At 31.4% G+C, this 18592-nt stretch overlaps 2 protein-coding genes across 2 annotated transcripts; one reads left to right on the top strand and one right to left on the bottom strand.

Annotated features, from left to right (window-relative positions):
- Positions 1 to 3763: 3763 nt before the first annotated feature.
- LOC120073902 lies at positions 3764 to 6494 on the top strand. Its single transcript, XM_039026814.1, has 2 exons — positions 3764 to 4616; positions 4822 to 6494. Exon 2 carries the CDS (start codon positions 5194 to 5196, stop codon positions 6145 to 6147), a length of 954 nt encoding a protein of 317 aa, XP_038882742.1. The 5' UTR covers positions 3764 to 4616; positions 4822 to 5193; the 3' UTR covers positions 6148 to 6494.
- An 8201-nt stretch (positions 6495 to 14695) lies between these two features.
- Positions 14696 to 17925, bottom strand: LOC120072653 (NADH dehydrogenase [ubiquinone] 1 alpha subcomplex subunit 1). The gene is made up of 3 exons (XM_039025085.1): positions 17772 to 17925; positions 17514 to 17632; positions 14696 to 15008 (listed from the first exon to the last, which is right to left on the bottom strand). The coding sequence occupies exons 1-2, from the start codon at positions 17880 to 17882 to the stop codon at positions 17540 to 17542; spliced, it is 204 nt and encodes a 67-aa protein (XP_038881013.1). The 5' UTR covers positions 17883 to 17925; the 3' UTR covers positions 14696 to 15008; positions 17514 to 17539.
- Positions 17926 to 18592: the final 667 nt, after the last annotated feature.

The raw sequence follows: 18592 nt of genomic DNA, 5'->3' as shown, positions 1-18592 counted from the left end.
ATTGTAATATATAATATATGTTTTATTTCTGCTGTAGTCTGTTTCTGTATCAATAATACATAAAAACAACAACAATAATAATGTAACATGATTATTGGCGTGAAATAAACAGTATTTTCTTTTTCTTTTTCTTTTCTTTTTTGGATTAAATTATTATTTTTTATTTTTTACATTATTAAAGTTTAAAAACTTTAGACAACTAAAATTTTAGACTAAACTTATCATTTAACCACAAGTTATGTCATAAAATTTATGTGGTCAAATCATTATCGTAAATTTTAGTTAGCTTGTTTGGGGACATGCTCCCATAGGATTGTACATTGAAATATTGAACTTAATCGAAAATTTCACTTTAGTGCCAAGTAATCGATCGAGACGACGGTCTGGAGAGTCGCTTGATATGTTATTATTTATCACATTTGGCGGGAGTGTAATCTTTACATCCATGGTGCTACCGTTCCTTCTCAAGTAGTCAATTAGGTTCTGCAATCTAAAGTTTTTCTATGTTGTTCGCAGTGTCGTGAAGCTTTATTGAGAGGAGTCTAGCTAGTTCCTCTCCTTGGACCTCTTTTCTTGATTTATGTTTTTTTCAATATTTTTATCCGTATCTATCAATGATAGACTTTTATCCGTTTCTGACTTCTATTGCCCATTAGAATTTTGTTATTTTATATAAATAGTTTTCCTTATTTTTCTATTTTTGAAAATCCTTTTTTTTTTAAACTTTTTAACTTGTTTTTGTTTCGTTTGTGTCTTAGCCTCGAACTTGTGAGGTTATCTTCTCTTTATTGCAATTCAATATCTTTAAAAAAATAATAATAATAATAAGAGAGATTTTTTTAGCGTTTATTTTTCTCCATCTTATAAGTCATAAACAGTCAACTTTGTACATAATAGTTCTCACTTTTTTCCTTAAGCTGGATTGGGTGGGTAAAAAAACTCACCTACCGTTTGGTTCACCAATTATTAAAGAGATTTATTACCTCGTTATTTGCGTTAACTCTCCTCATTCCTCTCCTTCTATAATAATTACCAACTCACTCTGCACACCAAACGTCCTCTAAATTTTCTTAATTGATTTTTGAAAATTTGTATGTATTTTAAATTCAAAACGTTTAGCTTAAATTTTGAATTTTAAAAAAAATATATTAATCGGTTGAATATTGTTTTTCTCTTATGATATGATTGATTTAATTGGTTGAATATTGTTTTTCTGTTATGATATGATTATATGAATATCTTCCTTAATTATTTTCAGAATATTAATTTCCTTAAATCAGTTTATTATTTCCGACGATTTTTTTTTTTAAAAATGATTTCCTTCGATTCTGTTAGTTTCTAATTTAAATCACTTTTAGAATATATCCTTTCAAATTTATCATTTTTACATTTTTTTTTCAGGAATAGCTATGGTTTGTTAAGGTGTATTTTTAGACATTTTTGCGATTTACATTTTTTTAATATATAAATTTTAATTTTTTTATTTGTTTATTTGTTTATTATTATTATTATTATTATTATTATCTTCTCTTGTTAGTCTTCAACAATTTCATGGATACTGACCAAACCATCCAATTAACCATCAGACTTTTGAAATAATGAATGTATTGTATTTTATATCCAAAAGTAAGATCGATGTTGATATTAAGTAAAAAAATCTATTAAAATTATTTAGATTAGTTTTTACTTATCAACTAAGTAATAGATATTATTATTAGTATGTTATGTTCATATTTGATAAATAAATGACATCTTAGCTTCTTGTAATTTTAATTATATATCTAATACATCTTTAAATCTTAAATTTTGTGTCTAATTGGTCTATAAACTTTCCATTTTGTGTCTAATTTGTCAAAATATATTTAAATTTTAATTATTTTATAAAAGTAAATGCTAATTAATCTATTAGATATAAATTTTATATCTAAAGAGGTCCTAAAATTTCAATATGTTAACTAGATACATGAATTTAAAAAATATATAGAATAGGTCAAGGACCTATGGGATATCGAATTGAATTTTTTATGACTCAATTAGACGCAAAATTAAAAATACAAGGGAGATACATCGTACAAAATTGAAAGTTTAAGATTTATTAGACACTTTTTATTTATTAAGTTTGATAACTTAATGACATGGAATCAAAGTTTAAAAATCTATTTGTCATTTTTTTAAAGTTTAGAGACGAATGAAATAGAAAGTTTATAAACTAAACTTGTAAATTAATCTTTTTTTTTTTTTTTTTTTTTTGTACTGTAAATACGAAAAATAAAAAAGAAAATATCCCCTCTTTTTTTTTTTAACTTTTTATAATAAATGTTAGGTATGAAGATTTGAAACTTTAACCTCATTGCTAAAGTAAACATGATGACCCAACTTATGTTAGAAACTATGAGGTTAGTAGTTCGAATATCCTCACTTTATTATACTTAATAACTTTCAACTTTAAAACATCAAATACGCGTATAGTAGGTATCTCCAACATTTAAAAAAACAACAAAGAAGACAAGTACCATTTTATATACAAATTACAATAATCAAAATAAAAAAATTAAAATCATAACTACCAAAACAAAATGAACATAAAAATTTACCAACCAACTAAAAAAATACAATTCTCAAGTCCATTTCCAAGTGATAAGACTATAAAAAAGACAAAAACTTTTATCTATTTATTGTTTATTTTTCTATTTTAAATGAAACCCACTAACATTACAAAACTAAAAAAAAATCCATGTCATCTCTAATTATAACATGGGATCCATGAACCATAAATCATGATGTAATTCTTTAAAAAATTAAAAAAAGAAAAGAAGATTGACAAAAAGAAAAGAAAAAGAAAAGGATACATATAATACAATTATACAATACAACAAACAACATCCCATTATTTTAAAAAATAATAATAATAGAAAGATATAATTATAATATTTTTGAAGAAATGTTTGACTGTGTAGCGCCACGTGGCACTGACAGCCAGTGAAGTTCGAAAGCGACTTTTTTTCTTTCCCTAAATATATTTTTTACTATAAATCAAGGAAATAAATACCATTTTAGGGCTTCATATCATTTTCATCACTTTAATTTTAATTTTGGTTCAATTTTTGTCTTTCCACTTTGTAAATTGTAAATTCTAGTCTTTTTTATAAAAAAAAATATATCTGACCATTTTGATTCATTTATTTTTATTTTTAAAAAACTAAAATGATATTTAAAAAAAATGTAAAGAGGAAAAACAATCAAACTAACATTTTGGAATACAGTAATCAAAATGAACTAAAAATAAAAGGATAAGAACTAAAACCATATTTAAATCTAATTTTGATAACAATATTTATAGTCTTGTAGAAAAATTATTATTATATGATTTAATTGATTTCAGTAAAAATTGTCTTTAATGATTAAATGTATAATAACTAATAGAGTAATTGTAATTTATAGCACTTTTAGAATTAATAATTAAATATATAACAACATTTTTTTAAGAATTACAAATATAACAAAATCTATCATGATAAACTTTAATGTACAATATCATTGATAAACTTTGAGGATTGAATTTAAATTTTGCTATATCTACAAATTTTTTTACTTTATACTACTAATGTTTTAAATCTAATGACAATATTTGTAACTACACCGAATAATATTGATTTTGACTTCAACCAGTCTAAAATAAGAACCTAAATGATATTTTAACTAAAAAGAAAAATCTCTAAGCCATTCCTTAAAGAAATTCTTTGATCTTTCATCCTCCATCCCACTACTCGCTACTCCCAACTCTCCCGAGTCACTCAATCCGAGTTCGCAAATTATCAAAATATTCATCTCTTCTCAGCCTCCTTTCTCTTTCTTTCTTTCTGTCTTTTTGGCCAATTCCTTAGTGGGTTCGTTGTCTCAAGCTCTTCTTCCACCCCCATTTGCCGTTTTAACGCCGCCATTATTGCCCCTTTTCATATCTTCTTCTTCTTCTTTGTGTTCCATTTTGCTTCTGTTGCTCTGTTTTTCTTGGAACTGAGAAGAGAGGAGAAAGAACGGTTGTGGGGTTTCGTTTTTCTTTTGGGTTTCTTCTCTTGAAATCGCCTTGTTTAGTTAGTCTTCTCCTCTTTTTTCTCAGTCGTTTCTCTTTCACCGGGATTTTGGCTGCAATTTTTCAGAAATGAATCTATGTCTCTTCCATGGTGAGACGGATGTTTTGATTCTTTTGATGCTCTGACCGATTCCTCAACTCGTTATCTTGAATACCCACATCTTGATTTTTGGTTTTCTGGACTGGGTTTCGTTTTCTTTTGTTAATCTCTTCGATTTCGGCTGTTGGGTTTTGAGATTTGGTTAGGAAATGCAGGATGTGTTTTGAGGATTTTGGGGGTTTTTGATTGAAATTTCTCTATTGCCGTTATGTGGGGCGTGATTCATGCGAGGCGTTTGCTTTGAAGTTGTTGAATGATGATTTTCCTCAAGATTCTAGGGTTTATGCGTTCGTTTGCGGCTGATTTCTACTGGGTTCAGTTCAATGCTTCTTGGGATTTTCAAGAATTTGTGTTCTGATATGGTTTATTTGCTCCTCTAGCTCTGCAATTACCACACATTATCGCCATTGGAACCAATTTAATCAGGTACTTGGTCGTCTGTTTAATAAATTACATTGGTTGCTGAAAATTTCAGTAGCATTGCATTCTGGGTCAGATTTAGAATCCGCCATTGTTGTTGCCTTGCAAAGCTTTAGGGTTACTCTTGATTCTGTAACGGTGAAGAATCTGATTTCTCTGTTTCTGTGAGATTCCATTGATTCTCCTCATAACTGTTCTTTTTGTTTACCAGTCTTCGGGAGCTTTTTTCTCAAGGATTCCAAAAGGGGGGGGAAAAAGGTAAAATCTCTGGAAGAGAATAAGGATTTTTGCAACGGTTTAAATTTATCATCCCCTCCTTCAAAGCTGCTTTTAGGTTTTGGCATTACACTCTTCAACTGAGCATATATTTTGAGGGATTTCCGTTTACAAGTTATTAATTTCTCTTGGCCTGGGGAGGGCATATGATTTATTGTCTATTTGAAGACCTTTATTGCGTATCCGTTCTCTTTGCCGTTATCGTTTTGTGGTATTTAACTCTCATTTGGATATTGTTCTCTTCTCTGGTTGAGCTGAAACTGAAATCTACTTGCATTGCTGTGAGTTGTGAGAGTTCAAAGCATCCATGGGGCTTCCTAGAAGTCTCGTGATGCTGATTGTTCAAATGTGCTTCTTGTTTTTGGCTGATCTGGTTATGGTTCGATCAGCTGATACCGGTTCTTCGATGCGTTCTTTGGATGCTCTTCTCCAAGAATACGCTTATAAGGCATTGGTTAATCCGAAGACTGGTGTTCCTTATGACGCTGCTGCTCCCTTGAATTTGACGGGGGTTAGCATTAGAGCTATGAGGCTGAGGAGTGGCAGTTTTAGACGGTATGGTGTTGTTTCATTCAAGGAGTTTGAGATCCCGACTGGCGTTATTGTGCAGCCATATGTCGAGAGACTTGTTTTAGTTTATCAGAACTTGGGGAACTGGTCCGAGGAGTATTATGCATTGCCTGGTTATACCTACTTAGCACCAGTTTTGGGTCTTCTTGCTTACAGTGCCTCCAATCTCTCAGCAACAAATCTCCCCGAACTCGAAATGAGAGCATCCGGGGACCCGATATATGTTAAGTTTGACAATGTCAAGTCCCTACCGGATGGGACTGTTGCAAAGTGTGTTTGGTTTAATCTTCAGGGAAAAGCCAATTTTAGTAGTGTGGAGTCTGGAAATACATGTTCAACTATCCGACATGGGCATTTCTCCATTGTTGTTGAGTCTATCGCTCCTTCCCCGACACCACCATCGCCCCCGGGAGCTGTAATCCCCAATGCACCTCCACCTTCAAGGAAGAAAAACACCACTAGAGTGTGGATCATAGTAGGATCTGTATTGGGTGGAGCACTGCTATTGGTATTGCTCGCACTCCTCATTCTGTGGCTTCGCAAGTTAAAGAAAAGAAACAAAATGGAACAGATGGAGAGGGCAGCGGAATCGGGAGAGCCTCTACAAATGGCGATAGTTGGCGACACAAAAGCACCCACGGCGACTGTGACACGGACGCAGCCAACTCTTGAGACAGAATACGTGCCTTGAGTTCTACCAACCGATCATTCGCCCGGTACTAAGATATTCCTCCTGCATTCAAACATATTCATCCTTTTTAGTAGATCTCTCTCACATCTCATTTGATATGGTTTTCTCTCATTTTCTTTTTCATTTCCTGATCGCTTTTGATGGTATTCTTGTGAGTAGTAGAAGTTTTTATGATGATTTTTGTGTAAATCCCGTTTATTCCTGATACTTGTAATGATGAATGATTCATTGTTTGGCACAAAAAATTGTTACTGAGAAGAGATTTTCCTCTTCTTGTGTATCTGATGAATTTGGTTTTATGCAATTTCGAAGGCAATAAAGAGATTCTCATGAAATGTTGTTTGTTTGTTGGTTTTGTTTTGTTCTTCCCTGTGTGTGAAGTTAAGATTTCGTCGGTGGCTTTTGAGTTTTGACTAAGCTGACTTTGGGGAAAAGTGGATGATAAACAAACCACACATGAAGACAATATTTGTTCTCTTTCTGGTTAAAATTTTAATATTTAAAAGTAAGTTTCTATTACGAATTTAGTCTACGTCTTTAATACCCTTTACGAAATGCTCGGATGACACTTCCATCGAGATAAAAAATAATATGTATACTCTCGATCAAAAGGTCAAATATACAACTCTTCATCTCTATAATGTTGAATCAAAAAAAAGTTTTTAATAATGTACGAGTGAAATGGTACGACAAACAAATTAGGGTCTACGGATGACAATATTCTTTTATGACTAAAATTAAATAGAAGTAGAGCTATGTAAAGATCACTCATAAAAGATGGTCCTGGTTATAATTGTACTCTCAAACTTGTATAATTATCAAAATTGTAAGAATTGTGTAAGTTTGAATTTTCTATTGTTATCATCTACCGATCCAATTTCTAAACTTTCAAAATTTTGGGGGTTTAATTTTAGCATTTATGTAAGTTAAAGTGTAATTACAACTATCATCATACATGAAGAATGGTTTTACCAATTTGTCCATAAAAGTATGATTCAAAGTTAGTAATCAGAATTTTTAAAGTTTATCAGAGACTATGTACAAAATTCAAGTACTAAATTTATAACTTCTTTGTTTTTTTTTTTTTTTGGCTATTATTTTTGTCTAGTACTTATTAATGATTCATTCAATCTAAATTCCTCATAACTTAAGGCTTTATATTTCCCTTTTTTTTGTTGTTGACATTGACATATTGGATTTTTGTCTTTCCTTTCCACTCATATTTAAAATCAAGATTTTTTTTTCTCCATCATTTTTTTTTTGTTATTAAATATAAGAAAGAAGAAGATAACCCAAAGGGCTTGATTGAGAAGATGATTGGGGATGAAGTGGTGGGCCATATAACAGAGAAAATGGAATTTGGGGAAAGAAAATATATAAATATATAAATTATATATATGAGTAAAAAAAAAAAGAGTATTTAAAATAGGCAAAACAGAGCATTTATTAATTGGCCAACTTCTTCTGAACAAAACGCTGCGTTTTGATGGTTTGAACAGTTACCAAATTGTTTCAACTTTGGGAGAATTTAGTGAAACAGTAAGCATTCAATTTGTTAGATGACAAGAAATCCAACCTTGAAGAAAGGGATGTGAGGGAGAAAAAAGTAATTTCCAGCCCACTGTTTTTTTCCCTCCCCTAAAATTAATTTTAAATAGCAAATTTAATTGTTTAATTTCTAAACTTTCCAAAGTGTCATGGTTAGTTATTATGGCATAATACTAAATTTTTATCAACATGTCAATATTTTCATCAATATTTCTACATTTTCATTAGTTCAACATCGAGTTGAGGGGTAAATAAGTATTTCTATTGTATCGTAGAAAAATCCATGAAATATATAAAAAAAAATAAGCAAGAAAATGTCACTAATGTAAATATAATATAATAATAGACATGTTAACTTGTTTAAAAATCATGTAATATTTATTACTAATTTAAGTAAGTAAATTTTTTTTAATACTTTTTGTTCTTATGATTTTTCTAGAAATATCTATCAAAATCAACATCTTATCAATATTTGCATTGAAATTTCAATAAAATTAAGACCTCGATATTTTTGTTGAAATCGACATTTTAAACCTTGATTTTTGGTAACATTGTGATGAAGTTTTGGTCCTCGTCTTTAATTCTCATTTTGTACATTATTTGATTCAAATTTGACTGAGCACGTGTTTAAGCACATACTTGAAGTAGAATGTTTGGGGGTAAAATTCGCAAATGGAATAGAGTTCAACCGGTTAAAACATAATATCATTGATCGAGAGGTCAGGATTTTGAACCCCCACCTCCTCATGGTGAACTAAAAAAAAAACGACATCAGTCAAATATTGGATTTTAAAACAAGTTTACTTTTATTTTAAACAATTAAAAGAACATTAAAATTAAATTACAAGTTTGGTGAATTTTGAGATTTGTATTTATTTTGTTTTGAACTTTCAATTGTGTATCAAATAAACCTCTCAACCTAAAAAAAAAAAAAAAAAAGTCTAAGCTTTCACTTTTTTGTGCCAATGAATTCTTGAATTTTGAAGATGTCTAGTAGGTCTTTAACCTATCCAATACCTTTTAAAATTCACATACAAAATTGAGATTTTATGGTTTCATTAGACATAAAATTGATATTTATATCTAATAGATCAATTATTATTTAAATAATTTAAATATATCAGTGAGCTGTTAGATATTTTTAAAGTTGATGAGCCTATCAAAAATAAAATTGAAACTTTATGAACCTATTGAACACTTTTAAAAATTCATTGACCAAATAGACACAGCCTTAAGGGATTATCGTAAGTTTAACGAAAAGTTAACTACTTAAATTAAACTCTTTTATGAAAGTTGAAAGACTAAAGCTGTATATTTAGAAGTAAAAAAAGTGAAACAAATGGTAAAATTTAAAACTAAAATAAGTTCAATGCCATTTTAACGACACTTCACTTATTAACGACATCAAAACATGGAGATAACAAACATATCACTAAAGCATTTTGAAGAAATAATAAGAGACCATATAAAATCAAGGTTAAATTACATTTGATTTATAATTAGAATCTAATCTATATGGTTCGATAAACTCTCATAAATAATCTCTACCGTAAAAGTTAGATTCTAATTTTCTAATTATAAATCATAAGAACTATTTATGAGATATTAGCAAACTATAAGGGCCGGTCAAATTCTAACTCTTAAAACTATACGGGCTAAATTCCAAGCTTTTCCAAACTATAGGGACGAACTTTGCAATTTAACCTATAATCAATTGGAAATGTTAAAATGAAAAAGGAAAAAAAATTTTTTTTTAAAAAAAAAAAAAAAAAAAAAAAAAAAAAAAAAAAAAAAAACCACCTCTAAAATAAGTTACAATTATACCTTCAAACTTTCAATTGTAAAAATTGATCCCTCAAACTTATACAAGTATTAAAATCGAACTCTCAAACTAACATAATTGTAGATTTCATAACAATAGTGTAAATTTAGAGGTTCAATTTTTATCATTTGGGGCTTTAGTTTCTACGACCATTGTAAGTTTAAGGGGTCTAATTTTAACACGTATAAATTTGAGTACTCAATTTTTACAAAATTTCAAATTGTAATTACAACTACTACTATATTGGAGGGGTGGTTTTTGTAATTCGTCGAAAGCAAAAAAGGACATATGAAAACATTAAACAATGATTAAAAAGCTTGTATTAAGATGCATTTCATAAAAGAAGAATGAATAAACAAGGGAGCATACAGTCAAGTGTTATATGGGCATGATACAGGCTGTATAACAAGCTAAAAGGGAAAAACAAAGACTCCAATTTTGCCTTTTTTGTTATTGTGTTTTTGTTTTTGTCTCTACCATTGTCTTGTAATTATTTTAATTTTTTTTTTGGGGGAATAAATAAGTAATTTCTACTTTTTGGAAAGTGGTCTACAATAAAAGCTGAATTGGAAATTGAATTGAAGAGAGAGGGAGAGAATAAAGGAGGGTTTAGGCTATTTTACATTAGTTTAGTATTGTTGTGGGGAACTAAGAAGCTAAAGGGCAAAGTGTAGTTGAAGAAAAAGAGAAACCAATTCATTAAAAAGGCACTTATTATTTCTTGTCTATAATTTATATACCCACAATGAATGTCTAAGGCAAACATAATTAAAACAAATAATACGTTTAGATTTTTACCTTACAAAATTGGCATGCTTTTTGAAAACTCGTAAAAGTAAATTTTTCTTGGTCTATCTCGAGTAAGATTGACTATCGAGAATTAGTTAAAAGTCAACTTTTTCTAATTTATCAGTTGTTTTGGATCTTCTCGATACATTACACGCCAAGATTTGTTAATATCTTTTATGTAATATTCTCAAATCTTATGTTATTCTCAAATTTTCTCCAAATTCAATTATGTTTACTAAATATTATGTCAAATTATTATGTAATTTTTCAAATTTTTAGCATAATTTATATTTTCACAATTATATGAATTTCCAAAATTTTAAATGGGTTTTCTAATTATCAAAATAGATTTTTCAAATTGATTAACATTTTTAAATTTTGGGAAAGATCAAATTGGGTAAGATTTGGTGTATATAGATAGAATCTCAGTGTTAATCGTATCCAAGATACTATCGGAAAAGCTCAAATAAATTAATTTCGGTGTTATTTATGTCTAAAATTTCACCGAGAAAGCTCAAGATTGACATTGATATGCACATAATCTCGGGAGATGTACCGAGAAAGCCTCAAACAATCGATAAGCGGGAAAAGAATTGATTATTTTAACTAAAATCTCGTGGTCCATCTCAAGAAACTATTTTTACGAGTTTTTTAAAAAAATGTTAATTTTGTAAGGTAAAAACTTAAACATGTTATTTCTGACAATTTGCCAGGTTCCATTATTCAACTTCTTGTCAAATTTCAAAAGAAAAAAAAAAAGAATGCAAACTAACAAATTTTTTAAAAAACAAACTTCATTATGTAACAACTTTGTCCTGGCCTATTTGACATTAAAAATTTGCAACCATTTAATTTCTTTAGATTAAATTTTGTAACCAACCAATATCCACCATTCATTTCAAGATATGGTGTCAATCTTCTAGCTCGTAAACTAAAATAACAATAACTCAACTAACATAGAACTTAGATCATCGACCTTGAAATTAGAGTTTTGATTCACACACTCCACAAATTGTTTAAATAAATAAATAACTTTTAGCTCATAAGTATCTGATCTCTACCATTTATTTTAATTATTATTATTATTTTAAATAAAAAAGACACAAAGATCACCTAGGGATTGATGCCCATCACATCTTTTTCGGGATAAAGACAGGAGCATTTTGGACCTTGAGTTGGTTATTATAATCATAGATAATGATAATCTGTGTTTGAGTATAAACTATTTTAGTTTGGATTATAATAGTATGTGTTAAGGTACAAACTATTTTAATATGAACAGAAAAAACGGAAATAGAGAGGGAAAGAGAGATGAGTAGAAAATAGTAAAGATACAAATAGTAGACACTGTAACAAAGAAAGATTTGAAATAATAATATTGATGTTATTTATAGGTTATAATAGTTGGAAATACGAACTATTGTAATTGGAACCCAAACATAAAGTGGGCTATTACCAACTATTATAATTGGAGCCCCAAACATGGAGTGTGTTATAATAGCCCATCCCATTAACTTGAAATTAATGCCCTATGTTGAGATTGATGTCCTAAAGCTTTATTGTATTCTCGTAGTTTGTAAACTTTGTATAGATAAATTGTTATTATTAAAATAATTTTTATTTTATGAGCATACACTCAATCCAATAAACAAAGATCCTAAGTTATTTTATGTAATCTAAACATACAAGTAAATCATGTTTAAATGATAACCTAAATGATCGGTAGTAGATAGATAAGGTTTGATACCTTATCCCCGTGACACTACATATACGATTCGCTTTGTAGTTGTTATAAAGTGTTGTAAAGTACTATAAATGATTTGATCCTGATCATTCATGAGGAGACATACGAGCAAGGGGTATCCTATACAAAAAGTTTGTACAAGACCAGACCACGAATGAATAGTCTCATTATATAATGTCGTTAATAGTAGAGACTTACATTTCACCAAAATGACCATAGGTGACATGACCGGTGAGAATGACCAATTCGGCGGCTCAATATGCATACCATTTTAAGGATTCGTCTGATTAGGGAGCTGGAAACATAAATACACAAGACCAAATTCACTCCTTCCCTGAGTAGATAAATTGCTCCCTTAAGGCTGGTTTCGGGGCTTGAATAATATGGTCCCTTAAGGCTGGTTTCGGGGCTTGAATAATATGGTGTCACACCTTCTCTAGGTCTAAGGCTGGTTTCGGGGCTTGAATAATGTGGTGCCACACCCTCTCTAGGTCCAAGAGGGGTTTGGTCATAGTTGGACTATGATTTATTATTCATTAGAAGGATTAGTAGAGTTAGATGAAACTATAGGAGCCAAACGGTATTTTTGACCCAACTGTACTTACGAGCAATTTATGAAGGATCATCACCCTGTTAACTGGTTATATTCAATAGACACATAAATATACATGTAATGTAAAGAGTGCAGTTGAAGGTCCCCTATGTAGCTCAACTGGGATTATAGAGAATTAATTTTGGATTAATTTGAATTATTCAAATTATTTGAGAGATTAATTATATATAATATAATTAATTTAATTAATTATGTGATATAATTACTATCATGTCTTTGATACATTATAATATAAAATTTATTTTGAGAAGAATTAAACATTTGAATACGATTCAAATACTAATGGTATGGATGAGATTCATATAATTAAATGTCATGAATTATCGAGAGTTATATATGTATATATATATATTATATTATATATATATATATATATATATATATATATATATATATATTAATTTTTAAAATTAAAAAAAGGGAGTTACAACTTTCCTCGGTGGGTTGTTAGATCTTTATTTGTGAGAGTTTCTCTAAAAAATTCCTATCCTCTCAAAATCCTAGGAGGCTCTCTTGTGGTAGTGTCCAAAGTTGGGTTTGCTGTTTTTGTTCCTGTTTCTATACAAAGAGTTCGTGACCAAATTGAAGAGGAAAGTCGTGAAGATTTTGGCTTCAAAAGTAAGTTGATCCAAACCCCTTAATTCCTCCTTGTAAAACATGTTATAAAATATTCTCTGAGATATGAATAATTTATGTTTTCTATATTTTAATTATGTGATTTTGAAACCGCATTGGACCTCACTGTCCTTCACCCTAAACACCTAATGTTTATATAGTTCACTACTATTTCTTATCCATCCTCTCTCTCCCTCTTTGTTACATGGTTTACTATTTCCTACCCGAATTAAAATATTTATACTCCAAATACATACTATAATAACCAACTCAACACCTCTAACATTCTCCAAATTATTACACATTTTAAACTATAAAGACTAAATTGTTACTTGAAAATATAAACACTAAATGTGTTTTGTAACTTGTATGATAATTGATATCTTCAAGTCCATGATTTATTAGTACTACCAGAATATGCCAGGATACAAGGAGATTCTTTAAGGGATCCCCACCATAGCAAAACAAAACATCAAGACTTGGAGTCTTTATCTCTTCGTTTGACGATTTCATTGCATCTTTTCTAGCTAGATTAACAGAAGATAGCATAGCTCAACTCGACTGATAAGACACCAATTATCACTTCAAAAATCAATGATTCGATTATCGATCCCACATCACAATTGTTGAACCTTGCCAAAATAATAATAATAAATAACGTCTTTGACTTTTAGACCACTCCACTCCCCTGCGTTTGGAAGGCCTAAGTGTGGACGAGTGCCAAGATTTCTTGGCTCCTCCTAAGTTGGTTTTCCTGTGGTTTCTAGCCGTATAAAAAGTAAAAGGAAAACAGCCTAAAAGTTCATTTGACAGCCGCAACCCCTCCTTTCTCCCATTCCCATTGTGATTGGAAATCCACCAGCTATATCCCTGTACAGTTGCCACCATGTCCCACTTCTTTGAGCCCTCTTGCAGGGCAATTATCACAGGACCTGAATAAAAACTTTTTCAGCTAAAGAAAGTGGTCAGCGGAAAGGTATTCCTATGGCGTAGTGCCTAGTGGTTGAAGAAGATCAAAGTATGGCCAGGGTCTCACTACACCTACACCTACCACTACCACAACTATAACTTCTAAACTAAATGGGGTGGGTGATGCCAATATTTCTAATGCCCTTTCACCAACATTTCCACCATTATTTATTGCAAGGTCCACTTCTGAACAGAAACTCTAAGTACACAAAGAAACTCATAATTTCGGTTTCAATGTCTCTAGGTTTATGGTTGTCAGTTGTCACTCTCTCTGTAAACAGCTACTGTCATAAGCTATGGGAGAGCTGGAGAGTAGCCCTACAACCCGGTGTCTCAAACATTATAGCACATGATCCAGCCATATCAAAAACTATCATGCCTTCTACAACTTTAATTCTTGTTATTATTGCATCAGAATCTATAGCATGCTTTTGATAGGGGAAAAGAATGAAGAAAAAAACAAAGACTTACAAGAGTTCCAAGCTATTCATCAATCATTTGAGTACAGGGTTTCCTCCTGCTCGAGGCAAGAGCTAGTTCCAGAAAACAGAAACTCACTATCAACATACGGGAGAAAATCTACTTTGATATAAAGAAGTAATTCTTGATGATCAATTTTACATATGTTCAGATCAAGAGAACAATAAAGAAAATTGACAATACATGGCAGTGACCAGCATTGCATTGACATCGACATCTGTATTCTGCAACAAAAGCTTTTTATTCCTTTATCAAGAGTGCATCCACCACAACTCCTTCACCTAGGATTACATTAGCGTTAGTTCTAAATTCAAGAGTCTCCTAAAGTATAGTGAGAAATTAAAAGATAGAGAAAAGGACCAAAAGCCTCAGAAGCAAAGCTGAGAGTCCATTATAGGAAAGAAACCCAAGAATTCAAATTGAATTATGCACAAAACCTATGAGTGTAAGTGTGCATGTGAGCAAGGCGTTTTAAAATGTTCAAATTTCAAGTGTGTATTTTGAGTATCAAAGCTCTATGTAGCAGGGTAAAGGAGGATTGTTTAGGCAACTTCCATGTTTTGCGGAAGCTCTATGCAAAGCTGAGAGTCCATTTAATAGCTACACGAGCTCGGTAAAAAAGATACCCATGAATTCAAATTGAAATCTTGCACAAAACCTATAAGTGAAAGTATGCATGTGAGCAAGCAATTTTAAAATGTTAAAACCTCAAAAGAGTGTTTTTGGGTGTCAAGGCACACTATGTAATAGGAAATGGTTTTGGATTTAGGTATGCTTCCACGATTTACGGAAGACAATACTTGAGGTGATATTTCAAAAAGAAATCCCTCCATTGCAGTAGCACCAGAAAATTCACACTAAAAAAATGAGGAAATATTCCTGTGAAAAAAATAAAATAAAAAGAGGAATACGAGTCAAGTATATGGCTAAAACTGTTCAGAAGGGACTAGATTAGGCTGTAGATATGAATGGAACTTATCCAAAAACTTCTAAGAACTTTGTCAAAATGGGCACTAGAGTTGTTACAGATTCAAATTTCTACATAAACTTTAAACATTAAGCTCACACACAAGTGGTTCTCCCACGGCAAGAACAAGTGAATCCAGATAACCAACTAAACCAACATTGGCCATTGACTTGAACCACACTTCAGTTGGAGGAGTGGCAAGAAAGTGCCTTCCTAACCCGTCTGACATATTAAGAAAATTTACCCTTTTTAATTTTTTTAAAAATATTATAATCATTTTTTGGATAGAAACTTTTTATTAATGATATAAAATTACAAAAAAGGGGCTATCCAGTATCCAGAGGGATTGTCCCCCCCCCCCCCCCCAAAAAAAAAAAAAAAAAAACTCTTTCTTTGGGCTTTAAGAGAAGTGAAACCATAGCTATGAAAGTATGAAGATATTTTACAACAAGAGAGAGCCAAAAATGATAAAAATTATACAACACCATCAATTATCCTATTCTTTATCCTTGAAGACACGAAGATTTTGTTCATTCCAAACGAACAGAACGAGGCTCTTGCAAAAATAAGCTACAAGAATCGCTTTTCATTTTTGAAAGGATGGATGATCAAAACACGGGCAAGCAGAGAGTGAGAATCTCTGGCAATGCAACTGCCTAATTGAAGGCTGTCAAAAGAAAAGATGTCCCCAAAAAGAAGTGGCAAATGAACATGAAATGAAGTTTTTCTGGCTCTCTCTCTCTCTTTTGTAGTTCCAATACATGATTCATGAACCGTGGAGATCTTTTTTTTTTGCAAATCTCACCAAGCACTAGCTCACACATGGCTCACACATGCCATGTTGCATGCCTCCAATTTCTCCTCCCTCACACACACACACACACACAATGCACAGTGCTCCCTCTCAGTTCTCCATCTCTCAACTCCTACTCTCTTAGTTACAATTCTCTCATGCATTAGCCTTTATCTTAACTTCACAGACTCTCATCTTATCTATCAGTCATAGTGCTCAAGTCACCATTGCCCAACTAAACTGAGAGTTGAATGGCCGGTTGAAATAAATCGCCTGGAGCTGTCATGTTGACATTTGACACTACGTGGAAACTTAAAGGCCAGTTTTGGCGCAAAGTTTGGACTAAAACCATCGCAAACAAACCACTGTGCACCCGGTTATTCCTAAATCTTGGGATTTCTGTTGAAAATGCAGGAACAACTACAGTTAACTACCCAACTAACTAGCAGCAGATTATCAATGACTGGCACAAATCGCATAGCAACAAAATGGACACATGAACTAGAGCTAAATTCCTAGTTCCTACAACATATTTTAATGGAATAGAGAAAAGAAGGGCTTTTGATGGAACAGATAAACAATTTTTGGTAACTTGGGACTTTACGGACATCGTTCTTGGGGTGCCTTTTCCTGTTTTATCACAAGTAATCCCCTCATCAGTCTGGGAGAGTGTGTTTCCACAACTCCCTAGGCTTATGTTAGTTAGATTGTCTTATACATTGCATTCATCGATAGAAATTCGATTCCTATAAAAACAAATACATACACACTAAAACTCGAGCATCCAAATCAATAGCTTGTAATCATTGCCAACATTAATTAAAGAAAAAATTTCGCTTTAAACGTACAGATGCCTTACATTAAAAATAAAAAAAATCACACTACAGTTAAAATTCAACATTCTCCGAGTCCAAGAGATAGAACAACCACCCACCAAGAAAGATGATTGTCCTAAACGCTTCATACTCCCAAGATCAACTTTCCAAAAAACGGAAAAAACAGTAATTAGAACGCATAAACACGTACCAGGGGATACAGGTCCGGAAAAAAAATTAACTATGAGAAGCGGCGGAGAGATTCTCCACGAGTTTCTTGTCCCTGCGTTCCATGGCCACGTCCCACATATCATTACCGATGTGCTTTGGCTGCAAAAACGACGAACAACAGGAATCAAAATCCGGAAACTGATTACAGAGATCGGTGATCGAAACTCAAAGAAAGGAGATCCATTGAGCAAAGAATAGGGGAAAACGCTAAAATCAAAATCAGTAGAAAGTAAATTACCCGGCCATGGGCGGCTTTGTGGATGTGATATTGAGCATTTCCCATTATACAGAGCATTCCGGCGATAATTCCTAGAGGAAGTGCCGCTTCCATCCATCTCCATCCTGCCATTTTTCTCTCTGGTGTTGAAAATCTCGGGGGTTCCTCCGATGGCTACACGAGCTCGACGATATATCTCGCATGGCTCATGGGCCTTGGATTGGGCTTGTATTCTACGTATCTTTAAGGCCCAATTATTTAGTGGACCACTCTTTGGAAACGACCCAATTTTTTTCATATTATTTTAATGTTGATTTAAGCCTAACTTTTAAAAAATAATAATAATAAATTTTGTACTTTATTTTTAAAATATTCTTGAACTTTAACTTTTAAACTTTTTAATAACACCCTTCATCTTTCTAAAAATGTTTTAAAAAATACTCTTACTATTATTACTTTTGGATGCAACTGTTAATTTCAAAAAATACATTTAGTTTTTAAAAGTTTCAATGATATTCTCAATTTTAACAAAAATGTATATATTGTTTCTCTTATAGACAGAAAGCATTAGCACTTCATTTGAAAAAATATTTATGAACTTTCAAAAGTTACATTATTATCCTTCACCTTTGAAAAAACTACTATTGTGAAACGTTTGGTTGGAGGTTATTCTAGATGATAATTGAGACATGCCTCCAAAACTCATGTTTGTTTCACAGTTTTTAACTTTTTCCTATAAATGATCTATTCCCAAATATTCTCATTTTCCACGGATAATGGTTTTATTTTCCCCATTTTTTATGTATTTCATTTTATATATGACCTCATTTTGTGTATAATTA

The sequence above is a fragment of the Benincasa hispida genome, chromosome 3, assembly GCF_009727055.1.
Source record: "Benincasa hispida cultivar B227 chromosome 3, ASM972705v1, whole genome shotgun sequence".
In the NCBI taxonomy this organism is placed as follows: Eukaryota; Viridiplantae; Streptophyta; class Magnoliopsida; order Cucurbitales; family Cucurbitaceae; genus Benincasa; species Benincasa hispida.
This window is presented reverse-complemented; position numbering and strand designations above follow the sequence as displayed.

What these genes read in the sequence shown, in the direction of transcription:
- LOC120072653 (XM_039025085.1), bottom strand. Translation starts at nt 17,882, where the DNA reads ATGGCAGGATGGAGATGGATGGAAGCGGCACTTCCTCTAGGAATTATC. An exon ending in ACAAAGCCGCCCATGGCCGG is followed by an intron (nt 17,633 to 17,771) that starts GTAATTTACTTT and finishes TCGTTTTTGCAG; the next exon opens with CCAAAGCACATCGGTAATGA.
- LOC120073902 (XM_039026814.1), top strand. Translation starts at nt 5,194, where the DNA reads ATGGGGCTTCCTAGAAGTCTCGTGATGCTGATTGTTCAAATGTGCTTC.